This window comes from Pituophis catenifer, unplaced genomic scaffold (assembly GCF_029215685.1).
Source record: "Pituophis catenifer annectens isolate HBS135680 unplaced genomic scaffold, rPitCat1.0.hap2 SCAF_1, whole genome shotgun sequence".
NCBI lineage: Eukaryota > Metazoa > Chordata > Lepidosauria > Squamata > Colubridae > Pituophis > Pituophis catenifer.
In genome coordinates, this window is record NW_027256881.1 from 39,213,619 (window position 1) to 39,230,375 (window position 16,757).

The 16,757-nt window shown below is 36.9% G+C and overlaps 1 protein-coding gene across 2 annotated transcripts in view; it reads left to right on the plus strand.

The window, feature by feature from the left end:
* Positions 1 to 16,228, plus strand: part of RRP36 (ribosomal RNA processing 36) — a 42,811-nt gene extending 26,583 nt beyond the window's left edge. For both annotated transcript variants that reach the window (XM_070932313.1, XM_070932314.1), the window contains 6 exons: positions 2,750 to 2,888; positions 12,177 to 12,243; positions 12,521 to 12,625; positions 12,710 to 12,784; positions 12,953 to 13,070; positions 13,639 to 16,228. In XM_070932313.1, the coding sequence (XP_070788414.1) occupies positions 2,750 to 2,888; positions 12,177 to 12,243; positions 12,521 to 12,625; positions 12,710 to 12,784; positions 12,953 to 13,070; positions 13,639 to 13,778 (644 nt within the window). In that variant the 3' untranslated portion in view covers positions 13,779 to 16,228. The remainder of the gene's footprint in view (positions 1 to 2,749; positions 2,889 to 12,176; positions 12,244 to 12,520; positions 12,626 to 12,709; positions 12,785 to 12,952; positions 13,071 to 13,638) is intronic.
* Positions 16,229 to 16,757: the final 529 nt, after the last annotated feature.

Genomic DNA, 16,757 nt, shown 5'->3' on the forward strand with positions numbered 1-16,757 from the left:
TTACGACAAAGCAACCCTGAGCCCTTTTTAGTACATGTGAATGTAAGGAAAAAGAAGGGCTTACATTCTGAAAGATTTCAATGATTATAGAGCATACATCTTACAGCATCTCTTTCTCTATTTACAGTAATTTTCTGAACAGCACTAAGAAAAGTGCTGTTCAAATAAGTCATAGGAAAGACACACTAATTATACCTCGTTTGCAAGTGTGAAATGGCTATCAAGAGCCCTTTCAGCTGAAGAAGAAAGAAACCAATATTTAAAAAAGCAAATTCATTTTGTAATCTAGGGATGGAGAAATGCCATAGGTATGTTTTATATAGAGGAAGCAGCATTCTTACACACAGGAAGATCACAAATTGGCTTTTTTTAGTTCACAAATTAATCTTGAGTGGCAAAAGGTGGGAAATAAACTTACTTTGATCCTACAAAAATCTGCCAGTTGATGTAGATAGCACTTGGTTAAAACAGGCAGCAGTTTGATTCATTGTAATTCATCTTTATTCTTATATCCCAAGTATATAATCAGCTCTAGTGGTTAATTTAGCAGAATATTGCATGATCTTGACTAAATTACCATTTCACATTTCACAGAAAAATTGGAAAATATGAGTTAAAACTTCACTCAGGAGTGGAGGCAGGACAGATAGCAAATCAACTCTCTGCTCAAAGTAGGAAACCCAGAAAATATTTTAAAAATTTACCTCTGCTATGTAATGTATCAGGATATATAAATGCTATCATTAGAAATAGTGTGTCACCTTAAACATTTTTTTCTTTGTCTAAAAGAGAGTTAGCCAGGTACATGACATATCTAATTGATGCCACAAGCATTGGACTTAGCTTAGAAAAAGTAAGATAAAATTTTCTTCTGAAACATCACCATAGAAATAATGTGTTCGTTTTAGTGAAAACTTTCTCATTATTTTAATCTTTAAGACAAGTTATATAAATCCCATAACAATAATATAAATTACTGTTGCCAGTAAGACAAATCAGGGAAGGCTTAAAATGTGTAAAATAATAATTTTTAAAAACCTTTAAAAAGCTATTAAATGACCAGGTGAACAGAATATACTTGATTTGGCACCTAAGGCACAAACATAATATTTTTTAAAAAAATTACTTTTCATTTAAAGAAAAATCTGCCTTGAGACTGTGATTCAATTTACTGCTGATTTCTAGTCGGTACAGTTATTTCCTTCTAGGGGTACTAAAGGGAAATCATAGCAGCCAAGAAAATATTTTTGATATAAGAAGTTTTGCATGAAGTTAAGCAAATATAGTTATGGGGTGAGCTCTCTAACCAAGGCACATAACCTGTTTTATTGAGGTATTACAAGTTCTTATGGTACTATATTGTATAAATACTGCCGCTCTGTGCATAGAACTGTTAATCTGGCTCTGATGTGAATGGAAAAAATAGCTCTAATATGCCTAGTGCATCGATGTAAGAGTAACTAGGAAGAGTTTTTCAAACAAAATTGCCCAGGTGGACTAGGTATCCCATAGTTCACAGAGATCTGCATCAGCAATGAAAAAATACTATTTTTCTAGAGGAGCAGTTTATCCCTGCTGCAATTAAATTATTTGCAACTAAAGCCCAAGCACAATTGCTACACAGAGCTTATATATGACTATATAACAGTATGAACAGCAGCCCAGAGTACCTTGTGGGGGAGACGGGCAGCATAAAAATGTAATAAATAAATAAATAATAAAATAATCACCTTCCTGGGAAACAGTGATTCAAAAGACACTGAATTTGTATGGTTTCTCCAATGATGCCATCTTAACCTTCGAGTTAATCAAGTTAGATCAATATAGTACTAAGATATAGAAGGTCAAGGATTGCTATTTTCAATCACAATATAATTCCAAATGATCAAATTTTAGTGACTAAACCAGCCTTATGTTTATATCATATCATACTTCCCAAATTTAGGAGTGTTTTATCATTCGCTTGATTTAATGTGCTCCCTGTAACTGTTCTGGAAGGGAAATATAGGAAAACTCCATAGGGAACCTGACATTGCCCCTGTGATATAGGTATAAAAACCACAGCTCATATTCTTCTGTATTGCCGGTTCTAAAGGGACATTTACTGCCAGTTGATAACCCCTCTTTTATTTAAATTTGCATGGCACTTTGATAGCTTTTATCTGCACTATCTGTTAAATATCAAAATATATTTATTTCTCTAAAAGTAACACATTTTACTACATTAGGTGTAACCTTTGCCCACAAATGGTTGCTAATAGTTCTTGTTGTTGGGGGATAGTTTTGCATTGTCATTTTACTGATTGTAATTTTATCAAGCAATGTTCGAAAAAAAATTATCTATCTGTTTGTCTATGTATTTGGAGAACATGGAGGAAGCATTTTTTTCTGTTTAAGGAATTGCAGCATTCAATACATGTCTGCTTCTCCTGATTTTATCAAGCCACATTCAGTTTTTGTTTTTATTGTTTATGTTTTTTGTGCAGGTTGTTTTATTCTTTTATAAATGTCTTGATTTGATTTTATTCTTTATGTAAACTGCCCAGAGTCTCTGGATTGCAGTGGTGAGAAAATAAATAACTAAATATGTCAATCAGCTTTCCTACCTTGAGTAGTATGGTCCATTGCTGAAAAATTCCACATGTTAAATCAATACATCTGAGAGTGCTTAGATTGCCAAAGACTGGTGTAAATATTTACAATACTTTGATGTATGTCTGTATATCTTTGCATTTTCCTTTTCCTTCAGAATTGTCTTCAATGTCTTTTGAGGAGCTGTTACAAATGAGAAACCAAGTTGGGATGAAGGCTTATCAGCAAATGACATCTAAGAAAAGGCCACCCGATGTCACAAAAACAAAGAAAAGACCATGTTTGAGCAAAAACAGGTAAACACAACTTCTGCTATGTATCTCCAGAGTCTGTACATTACTATGAACATCATAATACTGTAAATGTTGAACATGCTTGAGATTGAATGTCATGTTTCCATTTAGTGCAAAGCTTAGGAATTGTAAGTTTACCTTGCAGGAATTATACATGTATAATGCATTCAGCCTAGAAAGGAGTGTACAAGGATGATGGTTAGCTTTCTCAGCTGGGTGGAACCTGTAAAGATCTAAAAGCTTAAGTATCCATCTGGCAGTCTGCTTCTTCTGACTTGATCTAACAATTTTTCCTCTTACTTATGAACAGCTCTGATCTTCTTTATGTGGCTGATTGGCTTCTATTGTATCACAGCTCCTCGTGCTTTGGTGCATTTTGTAAATGTTGATCTGAAGAGTAATTTAGACATTAAAGCAGACAAGAATGGAAATACAACGCTTGGTGCCTCTTTGAACATAGTCCCCAAATCTCTGCACATTTGCTATGTATCATTAGCCTTTGTTCATAGCTCTGAAGCCAGGTATCAATCAACATAAATCTTTCCAAGGAGATGTGATCTGATACTTCATCAATTCTGTCTCATCCATTTCCAAATTTCAAACTGAAACCTCTGGGGTTGTTGTTTTTTCAGTGGAAGCAGGGCATTCTTCACTTACTCCAGAGGCAGGGTTTAGATTAGAACTAACATTGTTTCCAAAGAGAGAAAATAGCTATGTGAAAGCCCATTTACTCTGCCAGGAACTCCCTGAGTCTAGATGGATCTCCAAGTTTTTTCCCCCCTTTTGTATCTTCTACACAAACGTAGGCTAGGGAAAACAGACCTAGCAGGGTCATGGACACCTGTCCATTAATATGTCCTCTCTTATGGCTGGAAGTGAGCCAACTGATTAACCTTGAATGGCACATTAATATGCCCTCTTGTCTCATTACTATGCTCTCCTCAGGAGACTAGATTGTTAGATAAGTGGCTAATAAGCTACGTGATATTTGCAACAGAGGTCTTGAGCCTTGCTGGTACAGTGGTCTAAGCACCCTGTTATTAACACAGCTGCCTGCAATTTACTGCTGGTTCGAATCTCTCCAAGGCTCAAGGTTGACTCAGCCTTCCATCCTTTCTAAGGTAGGTGAAATGAGGACCCAGTTTGTGGGGGCAATAAGCTGACTTTGTATAAATATACAAAAGCATGAAGGCTATTGCTTAACGCATTGTAAGCTGCCCTGAGTCTCCGAAGAAGGGCGGCATATAAATCAAATTAAAAAAAAAAAAAAAAAGAGGTCAGTGTTCAGTCCACCATCACAGGGGGAAGAATCAAACCACCAAGCAAGCAAGGAACAGCACCTACTCCTAGGATGAGGTGTACATATTACGTATGGTTCAAATACTTTCCTTCAAGACGGGTCAGATAGGGAGGAGGGGGATTTTCCCTAGATGAGAATAAAGTCCAAAACCAAATCTCAAATCTATCAGGCTTTTCCACAAAGCAGAATTCCCCAGCTGCTTAGAAAGTCTGCAGGACCTCAGGACCTCAGGACTGAAGGAACTGGAATGCCTGAGCCTAACAAATTCCTTGTTGGACCCAGTATTAGCAGTCGTTTCCCAGTACAGGTAGTCTCCAACTTACAATCACAATTGGGACCAGAATTTCCATTACTAAGCAAGGTGGTTGTTAAGTGAGTCACATCCAATTTTACAGCCTTTTTTGGAGCTGTTGTTAAGCAAATAGCTGCATGTAAGTGAACCTTGCTGTCGCTAAGCAAATCCAACTTCTCTCATTGGCTTTCCTTGACGGAAGAGGATTGAAAAGTTTGCAGAATGTGATCACATGACCCCAGAACACTGTAACTGTTGTTAATACACACTGGTTGCCCAACACCCGAATTTTGATTATATGACCATGGGGATGCTGCACCAGTCATAAGTGTGAGGACTGGTCTTAAGTCATTTTTTTCAGTGCTGTTGTAACTTTGGTCTAAACAAATGATTGTAAGCTGAAGATTACCTGTAGCTATTTACTGTCTTACGCCTTCTATTCCCTGACACCTTTAACAAAATCCTCAGAGCAGAATAGAAGTTTCTCGGGGCAATGAGAAAATGAAAATTCTTCCATCTCCTTTTCACAGGTAGCCGTAGACCTAATTAAGACTTCTTAGCAGATACTCATATGACACCTCTGGTTTTGGGAATAATAGTAAATGAAGACAGGGAAGATATCCTGGACCTAGACAGTCCTGGAGACAGAGATTCTACAATAAAATGCACGCAGGGTTTCAGCTAAGGCCACAAGGGCTTTCCATGTTCATCTTCACAAAGCTTCAACCCTATGGGGCAAACAGCTATTTCAATTCATCCCTCTAGAAAATAGGGAGCCCATGTAAGGCATGAACAAGCTAGCAAAGTCTCTGCCTTAATGGCAGATGCTGGCGAAAACAGTATGCAGTTCTCAGCCAAAGGCACTACAGCTAACATAACAGTTTAAGACAGCTGCAGCTGATGAACTGGAAAGTACTCTAAATTAAAATCAGTCTTCATATCAGGCCCATTCAAGGATGGCAAACTATTCAGACAGGCCCTAGATAATGTCCTAATTGAGACTAAGGATTAAAAGAAAGCTATTCTCCTAATCAACACAAAAATAAGAAGCCAAAAACAGCAGGAACCAGACTATCCCAAACATTTATCTCAATTTCTTTCAAAGAAAATAATTGACCCACAAGGAATACAGCTCATCTTGGTGGAACCCCACACAATTTCAACAGTCTTAATCCCAATGCTGGGAGAAAACCTTTTCTCATTGTAAGATGGGAGGTATAAACAACTCCATATGCATGGGAGTCTAATGCAATTCACCCATCAGTAGACACATATCATATGAAATGCATGTAACTTAAAGAGGGCTACACCATAGAATTCACCAGCCCTAGATTACTTCACCCAATCTTCCAAGTCCAAAAGGACCAAATGCCATCTAACTTTACATATCTAATTGTCCATAAGAGGAACACATAATGGCACAAGATCTTAGGAATGAACTAAACCAAATAGCACAAGTGCCAGATGGAAACCCTGAGATAAATGGAGTGTTCCCAGAAAAAAATGCTCTGGATTTATACATACAGAGTCAATTCATCTCACAGTATGTTCCTGAGATGTAACTCTTAAGACACCCATTATCTTTTCAAGGCGTCTCTATTCAGCCTGTTTCAGCTTCCAGAGTATTCGCAAAGATTATGGTGACTGTTATAGATCAGATTTCTGAAAATACACATATATTTCTATCTCCATAACCTGTTGATAAAATTATCTTTGATTATTCAAAAGATTCCCAGATCCTGGTGTAGACTTTTCAAGGAGCTGGGTTTTTTGATCAACAAACTAGAGTGTCCTTCAATCAGATACTACACTATTTGGTCACTGTTATTGGCAACAAGTTTAAAAAGGCTTAATCTTCCTGCAAAGGAGAGAAAACAGATCATACAGCACCCAGCTATATCAGTTCTTCAAATCAGCCATTTGACTCTCATGTTTTTTGGCTGTAGAGAGCTAAATGATTTTTTCATTTTCATTTCATTTTATTAGATTTCTATACCGCCCTACTCCCGAAGGACTCAGGGCGGTGCACAGCCAAACAATAAAAACACATACAATACAAAATTTAAAAAATAGAATAAAATCAAATTAAATAATTAAATGATAATCTGTATAGCCTCGATATGATTGGCAATAATCCATTTTTGTCCTTTCAGTGGATGTTCCTTCTCCTCAGAATCTAACTCTCTAAAGATCCCACAGTTGCTTTGCAAATTCAGTGATGCTGAAGAGTTTCCCTCAGAGAGACCCTAGTCAGGGGAAATTACATGCATTTCTGCCATCATTTTGCCCCATTCCACCAGAAGCACAGCTGCCTTGTTGTCTTTGATGCTAATCTCTTAAGAGACATACGGTAGTTAGCTATTCTTCATGAATACTGAAGCTGAACTCATATTCCTAAAACAAACATCCTTCAGCAGGAAGATGCTGAAAAAATGATTCTTTAGAAGAAATGGTACCCATCTAAACCTATTGTCCATGTTTATGGATAACTTTAGTATGTACTGTGAGCTCCCATTACTTGTCCTAGCTTCTGCCAACCTAGCAGTTTGAAAGCATGTAAAAAATGCAAGTAGAAAAATAGGGACCACTTTGGCGGGAAGGTAACAGCACTTCGTGCGCCTTCTGCACTTAGTCATGCCAGCCACATGACCACAGAGACATCTTCGGACAGCACTGGCTCTTCGGGTTTGAAACAGAGATGAGCACCGCCCCTAGAGCCAGAAATGACCAGCACGCATGTGCGGGGGAACCTTTACTTTTACCTTATGGTAGAAAAGGAATATACAGATAGTCCTCGACTTACAACAGTTTATTTAGTGACTGTTCAAAGTCACTGTTACGACCGTTTTTCACAGTTACAGCCTTTTCTGCATCCCCATGCTCATGTGATCAAAACTTGGACACTTGGCAACTGATTCATATTTATGACAGTTGCAGTGTGCTTGTGTGACGTGATCACCTTTTGTGACCGTCTGACAAGCAAAGTCAGTGGGGAAGCCATTGAGATTCACTTAACAACTCTGTTACTAACTTATCAACTGCAGTGAATCACTTAACAAATATGGCAAGAACTGTTGTAAAATGGGGCAAAATTCATTTAACAAATGTCTTACTTACCAACAGAAGTTTTGGGCTCAATTGTGGTCATAAGTCAAGGACTGCCTGCATTAGACTTACCATAAAGATTTATTTTCTACAGCAGAGGCAGAGGATTCTGGCCACCCATTATTATTTTGAATAGGGAGGAAAGATATTTATGGCAAATCATATATAGTTCACAGTTAATTCATTTATTTATACCTTTTAGATATCTTCGTCGTAGTTTTCTTTATGACTTGAGCTATATATCCCTGGTGGTAATATATCTCTTTGGTGTTGGTGAAACAACACCAAATCTAAGCCCTGCTTCTGGAGCGAATGGGAGAGAGATCCCACTAGAAGAAGGGTTTTTCAAAACATATTGGTTAAAAAAAATAGATCTCAGAACTCTTAATCAAGAGGCAAGGCATGAGTGATAGAAAATTGGCAACAAAATGAAAAGTGTTTATTATAGAATGCAAAATTAATATTTACTTTTACCAAAAAAAATAACAAAGATTGAATTTAACAAAGATTGCTTTATTAATTCCCATGTGGCTCAGTTGGATTTAATTTTAAATTGGTATGCACAAGATGTCACCTTGATGATTAAGCTGGCCTCTTGCAGACACACCTAGCTAGGGTAATGAAATGTCTGCAAGAAAACAAGCAAGCTCAGAAAGCACAAAGGACCCCTCATTTTAACCCTGAGCTACAAATATTCTCCTTTATTGATACCCAAATGTAGTTTGCAAAATAGGAAGCGAAGAAGGAGAGACTCACCAAAATTGCTCTTGGGTCAAGTTAGAAACGCCTGGATTTCTAGCTCTGTTTTCAGCTGTCCTTTAGAAAAAATGGGCTGATGAGGAAATCGTTTGTTGGCGTTTGGAGGCAGGCAAGAAATTCAGTTGTATGCTCGTGCATGTGGGAAGAAAGAAAAGTGGAATGAAGGAAAGGCAGCCAGAACCTGCTTCACAGACCACCTACAAATGGTGGGGGTGACAAATACTGATGACATGCAGCCAATGAGAGGAAAAGAATAGATGTTTGGGGGTGTCCGGCATCACTGAATTTGAGAGTTCTTTTCCCGCTTAGTCCTTCCGGGACCCCACTCAAGGCCTGTAGAACCCAGCTTAAAAGAAGCCCTCCCCAGAAAATGCCTATAGTCTCTGCTGTTAAGAATAGATTTCACACAAAATCCAGTGTGCTACTATCCTTTATGACCTAATGCCCTCTAAGGCATTAAGAGGTCTCCTCAGTGCATATTTTCCTGAGGCTGTGCAAGGAGATGTTCTGGCTTCTTTAAAGATTTGGAAGCAGGTGCTGCAAACGTTTTATCAGTGCAAAAGCTTTCCTCCTAAATGTATGGAAGTCACATTTACTTTTTTAAAAAAATTTGAGTGTTGTTTATATAACTGTCAAACTCTGTCGTTTCAGTGTTTCAGTTTTTCTGCAAAAAAAATTACTTAAACGAATATAAATTTTGATCTAAACATGCTTCCTAGGGAGTCACGTTAAAAAAGAAGCCTCTCGCTAAATATGAAAATCCACCTTCAATCGGAGGAGTCACTTCTGTTTGAAATTTTCATTCCTGTAATGAGTTACAGATTTTGCCTTTTCACTTCTAAGAAAAATGAAATCTTCTCAAGAGATAATGCAGGGAGAAAGGAAATGGAACGATAAAAGCATGTAATTAGATTCACAGTCTGAATGCTTTTTATTAGTGTTTTTGTCTGCTCAATACTCTGATTGTATTAATTAATTTGCCACAGAGAGTGGAATTACTGAAATACAATCAGTCTATTAGAATCTAACTATGCCAATAGAATTAAAATACTTCCTTCAATTTTCATATTTATATACTATTATTCTTATATTAACAGAACAACAAAAGAATTGTTAGGCAGTGGTATCTAAAACAATAGGGCAAGACTAAGAATTAGTCTGTAGTATCTATAAAACTTGTCCCCATAGGAAATTAATAGAATTGAAAAGATTCTTTGCTTCAGTCCCTATATTTCCTTGCCTAAGGAGATAATTGCCAAGGATCAGATATATATGGTTTGAATATGCTTCCAGGGAAAGGTAGTATCTGACTATGAAACTTATTTAGCTAAGGACAGTATAGGGGTTCCCTTTGCTTTCTCCTTGCTTTGATAGGGAGCACTGAAAGATAGGATTTGATTTGATTTGATGGGGTGTATTGGTCATCTGGGATGGAATCACTGAAGCAGTAGGTGTGAGTTTAAATGGACTCCAGAGGATGGTAGAGGACAGGAAGGCCTGGAGGAACATTGTCCATGGGGTCATGATGGGTCGGTCATGACTTCTCAACTAACAACAACAACAACAATTGGTCATCTGAGTTCATTTCCCCCCTCTGAAGTATGCTTTAAATCACAATTGCATAATCTGATGCTTCAGGTTGACATTTGGTCTCCTCAAAACTTAGGTGGGACACCCAGAGTTCTCAAAAAGTTATTATCAAATTCTATTTTTAGTACATCAGAAAGTGAAAATAGTTTAGTAGGAAGAAATCACATTAATTGTATGTAATTAAATCGAAATAAAAATGAAATGAAATCCTAATCCTATTACCAATTTTGCAGTGTCTCACCCAAGGCCTAAAAAAACTGTCAGGGAAATTTATTGCATTGTTTGGGTTGTAAAAGTTGTAAAAGTGATTGGAGTTTACTATACAGTAAATTTGTAGAGTTTGTAAGTTTACTATATAGTAAGTTTGTAAAGCTCACTAGAATTTACTGTATAGAACACATGCTTAACTTTACATGTGTAATTTATGTGGTGAATCTAGTTTTAATCAACAATGAAAAAATTAGAGATTCATGTCCTTATTTCTCAAGACAATATAGGCTTGCGTTATGAATTTAAAAAAGGAAAATTAAATCATTAATTCCCTTTTGATAATGACAGACAAATTAAAATTCAGCAGGCAGACAGATTGCATGTCCTCTATCACCTCAAAAAAGTTTTGATATTTTCGTAGATTGTCATGCATTTGAATCTAATGATTAATCAATCATTAGTTAAAAGGAAGGCCATTTATCAACTGAAATTCTGTAGACTGATGATATGTAGCAAGAGGTTTAGAAAACTGATACACGCTAATTGAATATACAGCTATTCTAAGAGAATTACTAACAGAGTTGTAACTATAACAGATGGTATCTTCTGAACAGTGGTGAAATGTAAAATTTGTTACTATCGGTTCTGTGGGCGTGGCTTGGTGGTGGGGCAATATGACTGAGTGGGCGTGGCCAACTTTTTTTTTTAACTTTTAAAACCATTTTTTCTACAACCTCTTTGGCTTTTAAAGCCTCTGACAATCCCAGCTGACTTGCCTGATGGGCAGAAGCTTTTTTGTTTTTTTAAAGCCTTTGACGATCCTAGCTGACTTGCCTGATCGGCAAAGGCTTTTTTTTCTTTTAAAAACATTTTTTCTATAACCTCTTCAGCCAAAGAGGTTGTAGAAAAAATGCTTTAAAAAATAAAAAAAAAGCCTCTGATGATTGCGCAGCTCAGCTGAGCAATGGGGGGGGGGGCAGGGATTTTTGCTACCGCCTCCATAGCTACCGGATCGGGCGATCCGGTCCGAACCGGGAGCATTTCGCCCCTGCTTCTGAAACTAGTGAGCCTCTTGATGTGAACTGTACTGTAAGATATTAAAGAGTTTTAAGGGGCTGGGCATATTCTTCCCTTAAAGCTAGATTTTATTTATTTAAAATACATTTGTCCTGCTCTTTAATAAATAGGACCTTAGATCATCCAAAACAAGGCAACCCTTGCTTTTAAACTTAAAATTTAAAGGATAGGGTTGAAGAAAAAAGAAATTCTGAATTTTTTATAATGGCCAGCAGGAAAGGAAGAGGACAGCTCACACTTCAAAAAATTAGAATTATCAATTTTTTTAGAAGTAACCTTGAAGAGCCTGTCTTCCTGGAAATGGCTGTAATGTAGCCAGAGGTTGTTAGTTTTATGTCTTGGAGTCTTAAATTCTGAGATATTACTGGATTTTGCAAGTGTCTCCTTTCTGCAAGGTTCAGGGAATTCCAGCTGACAACCCCATGGACTAGATGCCTTATAGGGCAATTTGTTTCAAAGTTCTTTATGAAGGAGAAGATAGGCTTAGTTGACAAGAAGTGATTTCAGTACTATGGATGCAGCAAATCCTAAAAGCATATTGAAGGATATAGTTAGATTTTCTTTATTAGTCACAGAGTCTTGCCAGCTTTGCTTAAGCTAGAAACTTCTTTGCAAAGCACAGCTGTGTGAGCTTGGAGGAAGCTGTCTGGGCTATTAGGTTACACCAGGCCACTGACTAACAGAACAATTCTTATCTGATCAATACAAAGCTGCCTCTGTGAAACACGTTCTTAGCAAAGTCTGTATACTATGGTTATTCAGTCCTTCTAAAGCCTAGTGAATGAAAGACATTTGGCTCACAAAAACAATTACAAGCATATATTTTGTGTCCTGATGCCCATTGATACTTATTTATTGTATTCAGAGAAATAGTTTTAAGAATGAAGCCACAAATACGTAAAATCCCATGAATCTTTTTTTCCACCCAAAAGATTGTGTTTATTTTCCTGTTCTGCAGGCCTTTGGAAACTTCAGCCAAACTGCCAGTACCTTTTTTGCGGCAAGTCGTGCCCATTAAGAAAAAGGTGGGTATTCTTGTGTTGGAACAGACAAAACAGATATCTGTGGTTAAAAAAAAAGAACGAGCGATAAAAATACTGGGGGAATATTTGAATATTTGAGCATGAAACTTATTTGGAAGAAATGAATAACTTTGGTTTCTTATTTTCAAAAGCAAAATGCTGAAATGAGAGAAAGGAATATGGCCAGACTGGTGCTTCCATAGCATGGGCTTCCTAGAACATACAAATATTTTCTGACATTGCGGAGATGCTAGTATTGATCCCATTTCCTCCTCCACAGGTGTCCAGAGATCCTCGTTTTGATGACCTCTCTGGGGAATATAAATCAGAAGTATTTGAAAAAACATATAGTTTCTTAAATGATGTGAGGAAGAAGGAGAAAGAGGTAATGATGTAACAGTGTCCTGCGTTCCTTCCTTCAGAATGAAAACAGGTATCCCTAGAGAGTTGGTGCTTTCCTATTTTGCAGGTTATTCAGAAGCAACTGAAGAAAAGCCAAAATGTGGAAGAACAGAACAAATTGCAGCAGCTCCTTAAGCGAATGGTGAGTTGGTGCCAAAAAGAATTTAAACAGCCTGTTTACCCTTCTGAAGTACAGGCAACTGGCAGAAACAAAGCTGTAGAGAGCATTGATCATAAAACCATGAGGCAAATGAAATTGAGGAGAGGAAAAATGCAACATCTTTGTTTCTTGCCCCTCATTGTTCTTTAGACACAACAGGAAGAAGCACAGAGAAAATGTCAGAAGAAGAGAGAAGATTCCCTGGCATTCAAGAGGCAGCAAAGAGAGTTGGCCAAGCAAGGAAAGAAGCCTTTCTTCTTAAAGAAATGTAAGCTTTTCTCACTTAGGATAATAGCTGCTCTACCGACCTTAACCTTAATATGATCCCCTTCCTGTATTAATAGTAAATATTAGAAGTCCTGTTTATACTAGTTGATTTGTACAAATTAAAGAATAAGGAATTTATTTGTGTGTATCTTCATCATCATCATCAAGTCAGTGGAGGCCTTGATGGCATCTGCTACAAAGGTTTGATCGAGTGGTAGCACCGTTTCTGCTGCAAACAGTGTATGAGTGTGGCATCCAACATGTCTACACCAGCAGCGTTTACTTTCTCTAGATTAGATAAATTATTGAATCATTTTCTAAATTATTGAATTATTCTCAAAAGTATTGAATGAGGAATGGGTTAGGATAGCCACTGCCAGTACTTAAATGAGTTTTTATATGTTATTTTCATAGCAATTAGTTACTAACTTGTATCACATGATTTATAGGACCAAGTTGAAAGATTATGTTGGCAAGCAAAAATAGTAGATTATAGAAAATAATTGCTTGGGATATTATGAACACTTATGACTTGAATTAAAACCTCCATCCCTTCTTGACATCTACAGCTGAAATACAGAAATTGGAACTTGCTGAGAAATACAAAAATCTGAAGAAAAGTGGGAAGCTGGAGAGTTTCCTGAACAAGAAGAGGAAAAGGAATGCTGCTAAGGATAAAAGGAGACTCCCTTTTCGGAAGAATAACTAATCTCTGGCTACCCCCACCCAAGCTCTCCTCTCCAAAAGAAGACTTTACCCACAGATTCATACTTTGTCAGTTGTACAGGCAACTCTAGGAAAGATGACTGCTTGAGCTTTAAGCCAGGCAGTGAGGGCGAATAGCCAGGAATAATCCCACAGTTCAAGATACTCTGCCAAGTAATTTATGTCTGCTGAAAAAAAATGATTGTGCAAAATTATGTTTCAATTTCACAAGCACCTCTTAAACTTTGAAAAAGGAATATTTTTAGTGATTAAATTTCCTGCTGCTTATTCTTCTTTTCCTTCCAGGACAAGAAGTAATAGATCCCTATCAATCTGATTTTGGTCCCCTTTCCTTTTCCCAAAACTGATCTTCCTCTTTCCAGTCTATTTTTTCTACTGTGTCAGGGTTGGCATTCACCTACCGTTTTTCAGAATTGCCTTCCTGGAGAGCACTCTTTTACCTTCCTGCAGCTACCCATTAGTCCTGCTTGATTGTGGTTCCAGCTGTTTTATTTGCAAAGCTTAACAGAATAACAATAACTGATGCTTAACAAATTTTCCAGTGAACAGCAGCCCTGCACAAGGTAGAATTTTCAATAAAGCACTATTTGCAGTATTGCAGATGGAAGAATCACAAACAGCATATTGAATTCTAATCTTAAAACGGCATATATATATTCTAGCTTCTTAAACTTTGGTTAGGGGCAACTGGGTTTTTTTTTTTTTTTTTTTTTGTAATATGAATGCGTTTACTTTTACTGCTGAAGTGGACTATGAGCAGTGCAGTCCATGTTTTTAGCAGGTTTTTAGAAAATTTATGTAAACATACAGAGTGTTACTACAGTACAACACTGGCAATTTATATTTTGACTGAGTTTGCTGGATCGCTAATTAGCATCACTGTTTCACTGGGTGTATTTAAAAATTTGTTATTTTTATAAGGTAAATATTTTATTTGTTGGTATAGAATATAGGAATAATAATAGATAAATCATCTTAGCAATACCTCATAATCAAATAAAAGTTTTACAATTTTTTAATCTAGGTGTGGTTAGACATGGTACATGATGTCTTTTCTTAAACCAATTTTTATGTTTAGAGCATAAAGTCTATCTCCTGCATTACATAACTGAGACATGTTAAAAGCTTTGTCTGGTTAACAGTCATCTAGACAAAGGATCCTCCTTCATCTTCTTATAGATTGACTGAAATGCATTTGATCAACTAAACCACTAAAACAGAATAATCCCTATAGGTACCACCTAATGTATCCTTAAAAGAAAAGCTGTGCCAAGTTGGTTTGTTTCTAGAGTATTTTCCTTTCCCCAACCAGATTTCTCTTCTGGGTATATTTGCAAACTTCCTGAGGAGTTTCACATAGTAGACTGACTATGCTATAATAAAATTAGCTGTTTTGGTATGTGCTCGTGAAAATGAATGACCCAGATACAGATAAGAAAGTTTCTTCAGTGAAAAATATATGTGATTAAAGCAACCATTGGGAACTATAAAAAGCAACGAGAACCTTTGTGCCCAAGGAAAAGAGGCAGTTAGGAAGGGAGGGATGAACTAAATATACCTGCTGCATCTTGCAAGCAAAACGGAAGCAGTAGTGCAGTAAATTAAATGTAGAGATTCAAACTTGATTCCATTTTAGCTGGGTGCTGAGAAAACCCTTAATAATTTGCTTTTTTTTTTCTTCCAAGTTTGTCAATGACTCTTGAATGGATGCTATTTCAATCTCTTAGAGAGGAATTAAAGGCTTCAAATGGAAGTTTAAACAGCCAATAGTTTGAAAATGAGGCAAGTCTCTTTCGTTTGTTGTAAAAAGCAACTTCCTAAGACCTCTGCAAATTGATTTATTTCTTATTTCAAATATTTATTAGTCTCTTTATAGCTAATAGCTGTCAGGATACCATCCAATTTTTATTAAATGAAAACTGGAAATCATCAAAATACTTTAAAAATCAAAGAAAACAAAAAACAACAAAGAAAAAAAGTTTAAAAATCTTAAAAATCATAGTTATTTTAAAAGTGTTCATATTTCTCTGAAAAGTACCTTTCAAAGCACATTTCAATGTTGTTTCTTCTGTTACTGGTGTGTCCAGTCCTCTTAGATCCTTGAGTCTTGAAGAATATATTAATATTTAATTTCCCTGGATTTGAACAACTTCCCAGTCAATGCAAGAGGCATGGTTTGGTCTTTTATTCTGCCAACAAAGTCTTCCATTTCTCCCAGATCATTGTAATAAAGACCATGCCTCATACGGTTTTAGTTGTTTTGTTCATTCTCTAGGGAGCACAAGTGGAAATACCACTAGATCTTTTTCTGCTGTCAGCTGTCTGTGTTTCTAAAGAATGAAAATATTTTCCTGTGTAAATTACAGTAAGAATTTACAATATGAATATGAATACTAAAGAAGGGAGAAATAAAATACTTTGTATGAAAACAAATCATTGGATATGTGTCTCAAATATTTACAATTGTCCCATTTTATATTGTACAGGTCCATCTGTACTACTCTCTCAGATTCCCTGTTATTCCTGGGTCACAGGTTGGGAATTACTGCTTTGGGTCTATTGGGCTATAACTTATATCAACTGTGTACAGCAGCAGTTCTGGTTGGAAATTATAGAGGTTACAGTCAAACGTCCCTATAAGGCACCAACTTTAGGGAGTTTGTGATAGTCCTTGCTTCAGTGAACTTGTTTTTACATTTCAGATGAGGGTTGAGGCCCAATATCTTGGATTCTATTGAGCAAGTTTTGGGTGAAGCAACTTTAGAAACAAAGGTTTCTGACTAGGGCTAATATTAATCAGGAAAGTTTATGGGGTAAAGTGCAGAGTAAAGCCTATCCAGATTACGAGACCGCCTTCTGCCACCAATAGCCTCCCACCGGCCAGTACGCTCGCACAGAGTGGGCCTCCTCAGGGTGCCGTCCGCCAGACAATGTCGGCTGGCAACCCCCAGGGGGAGAGCCT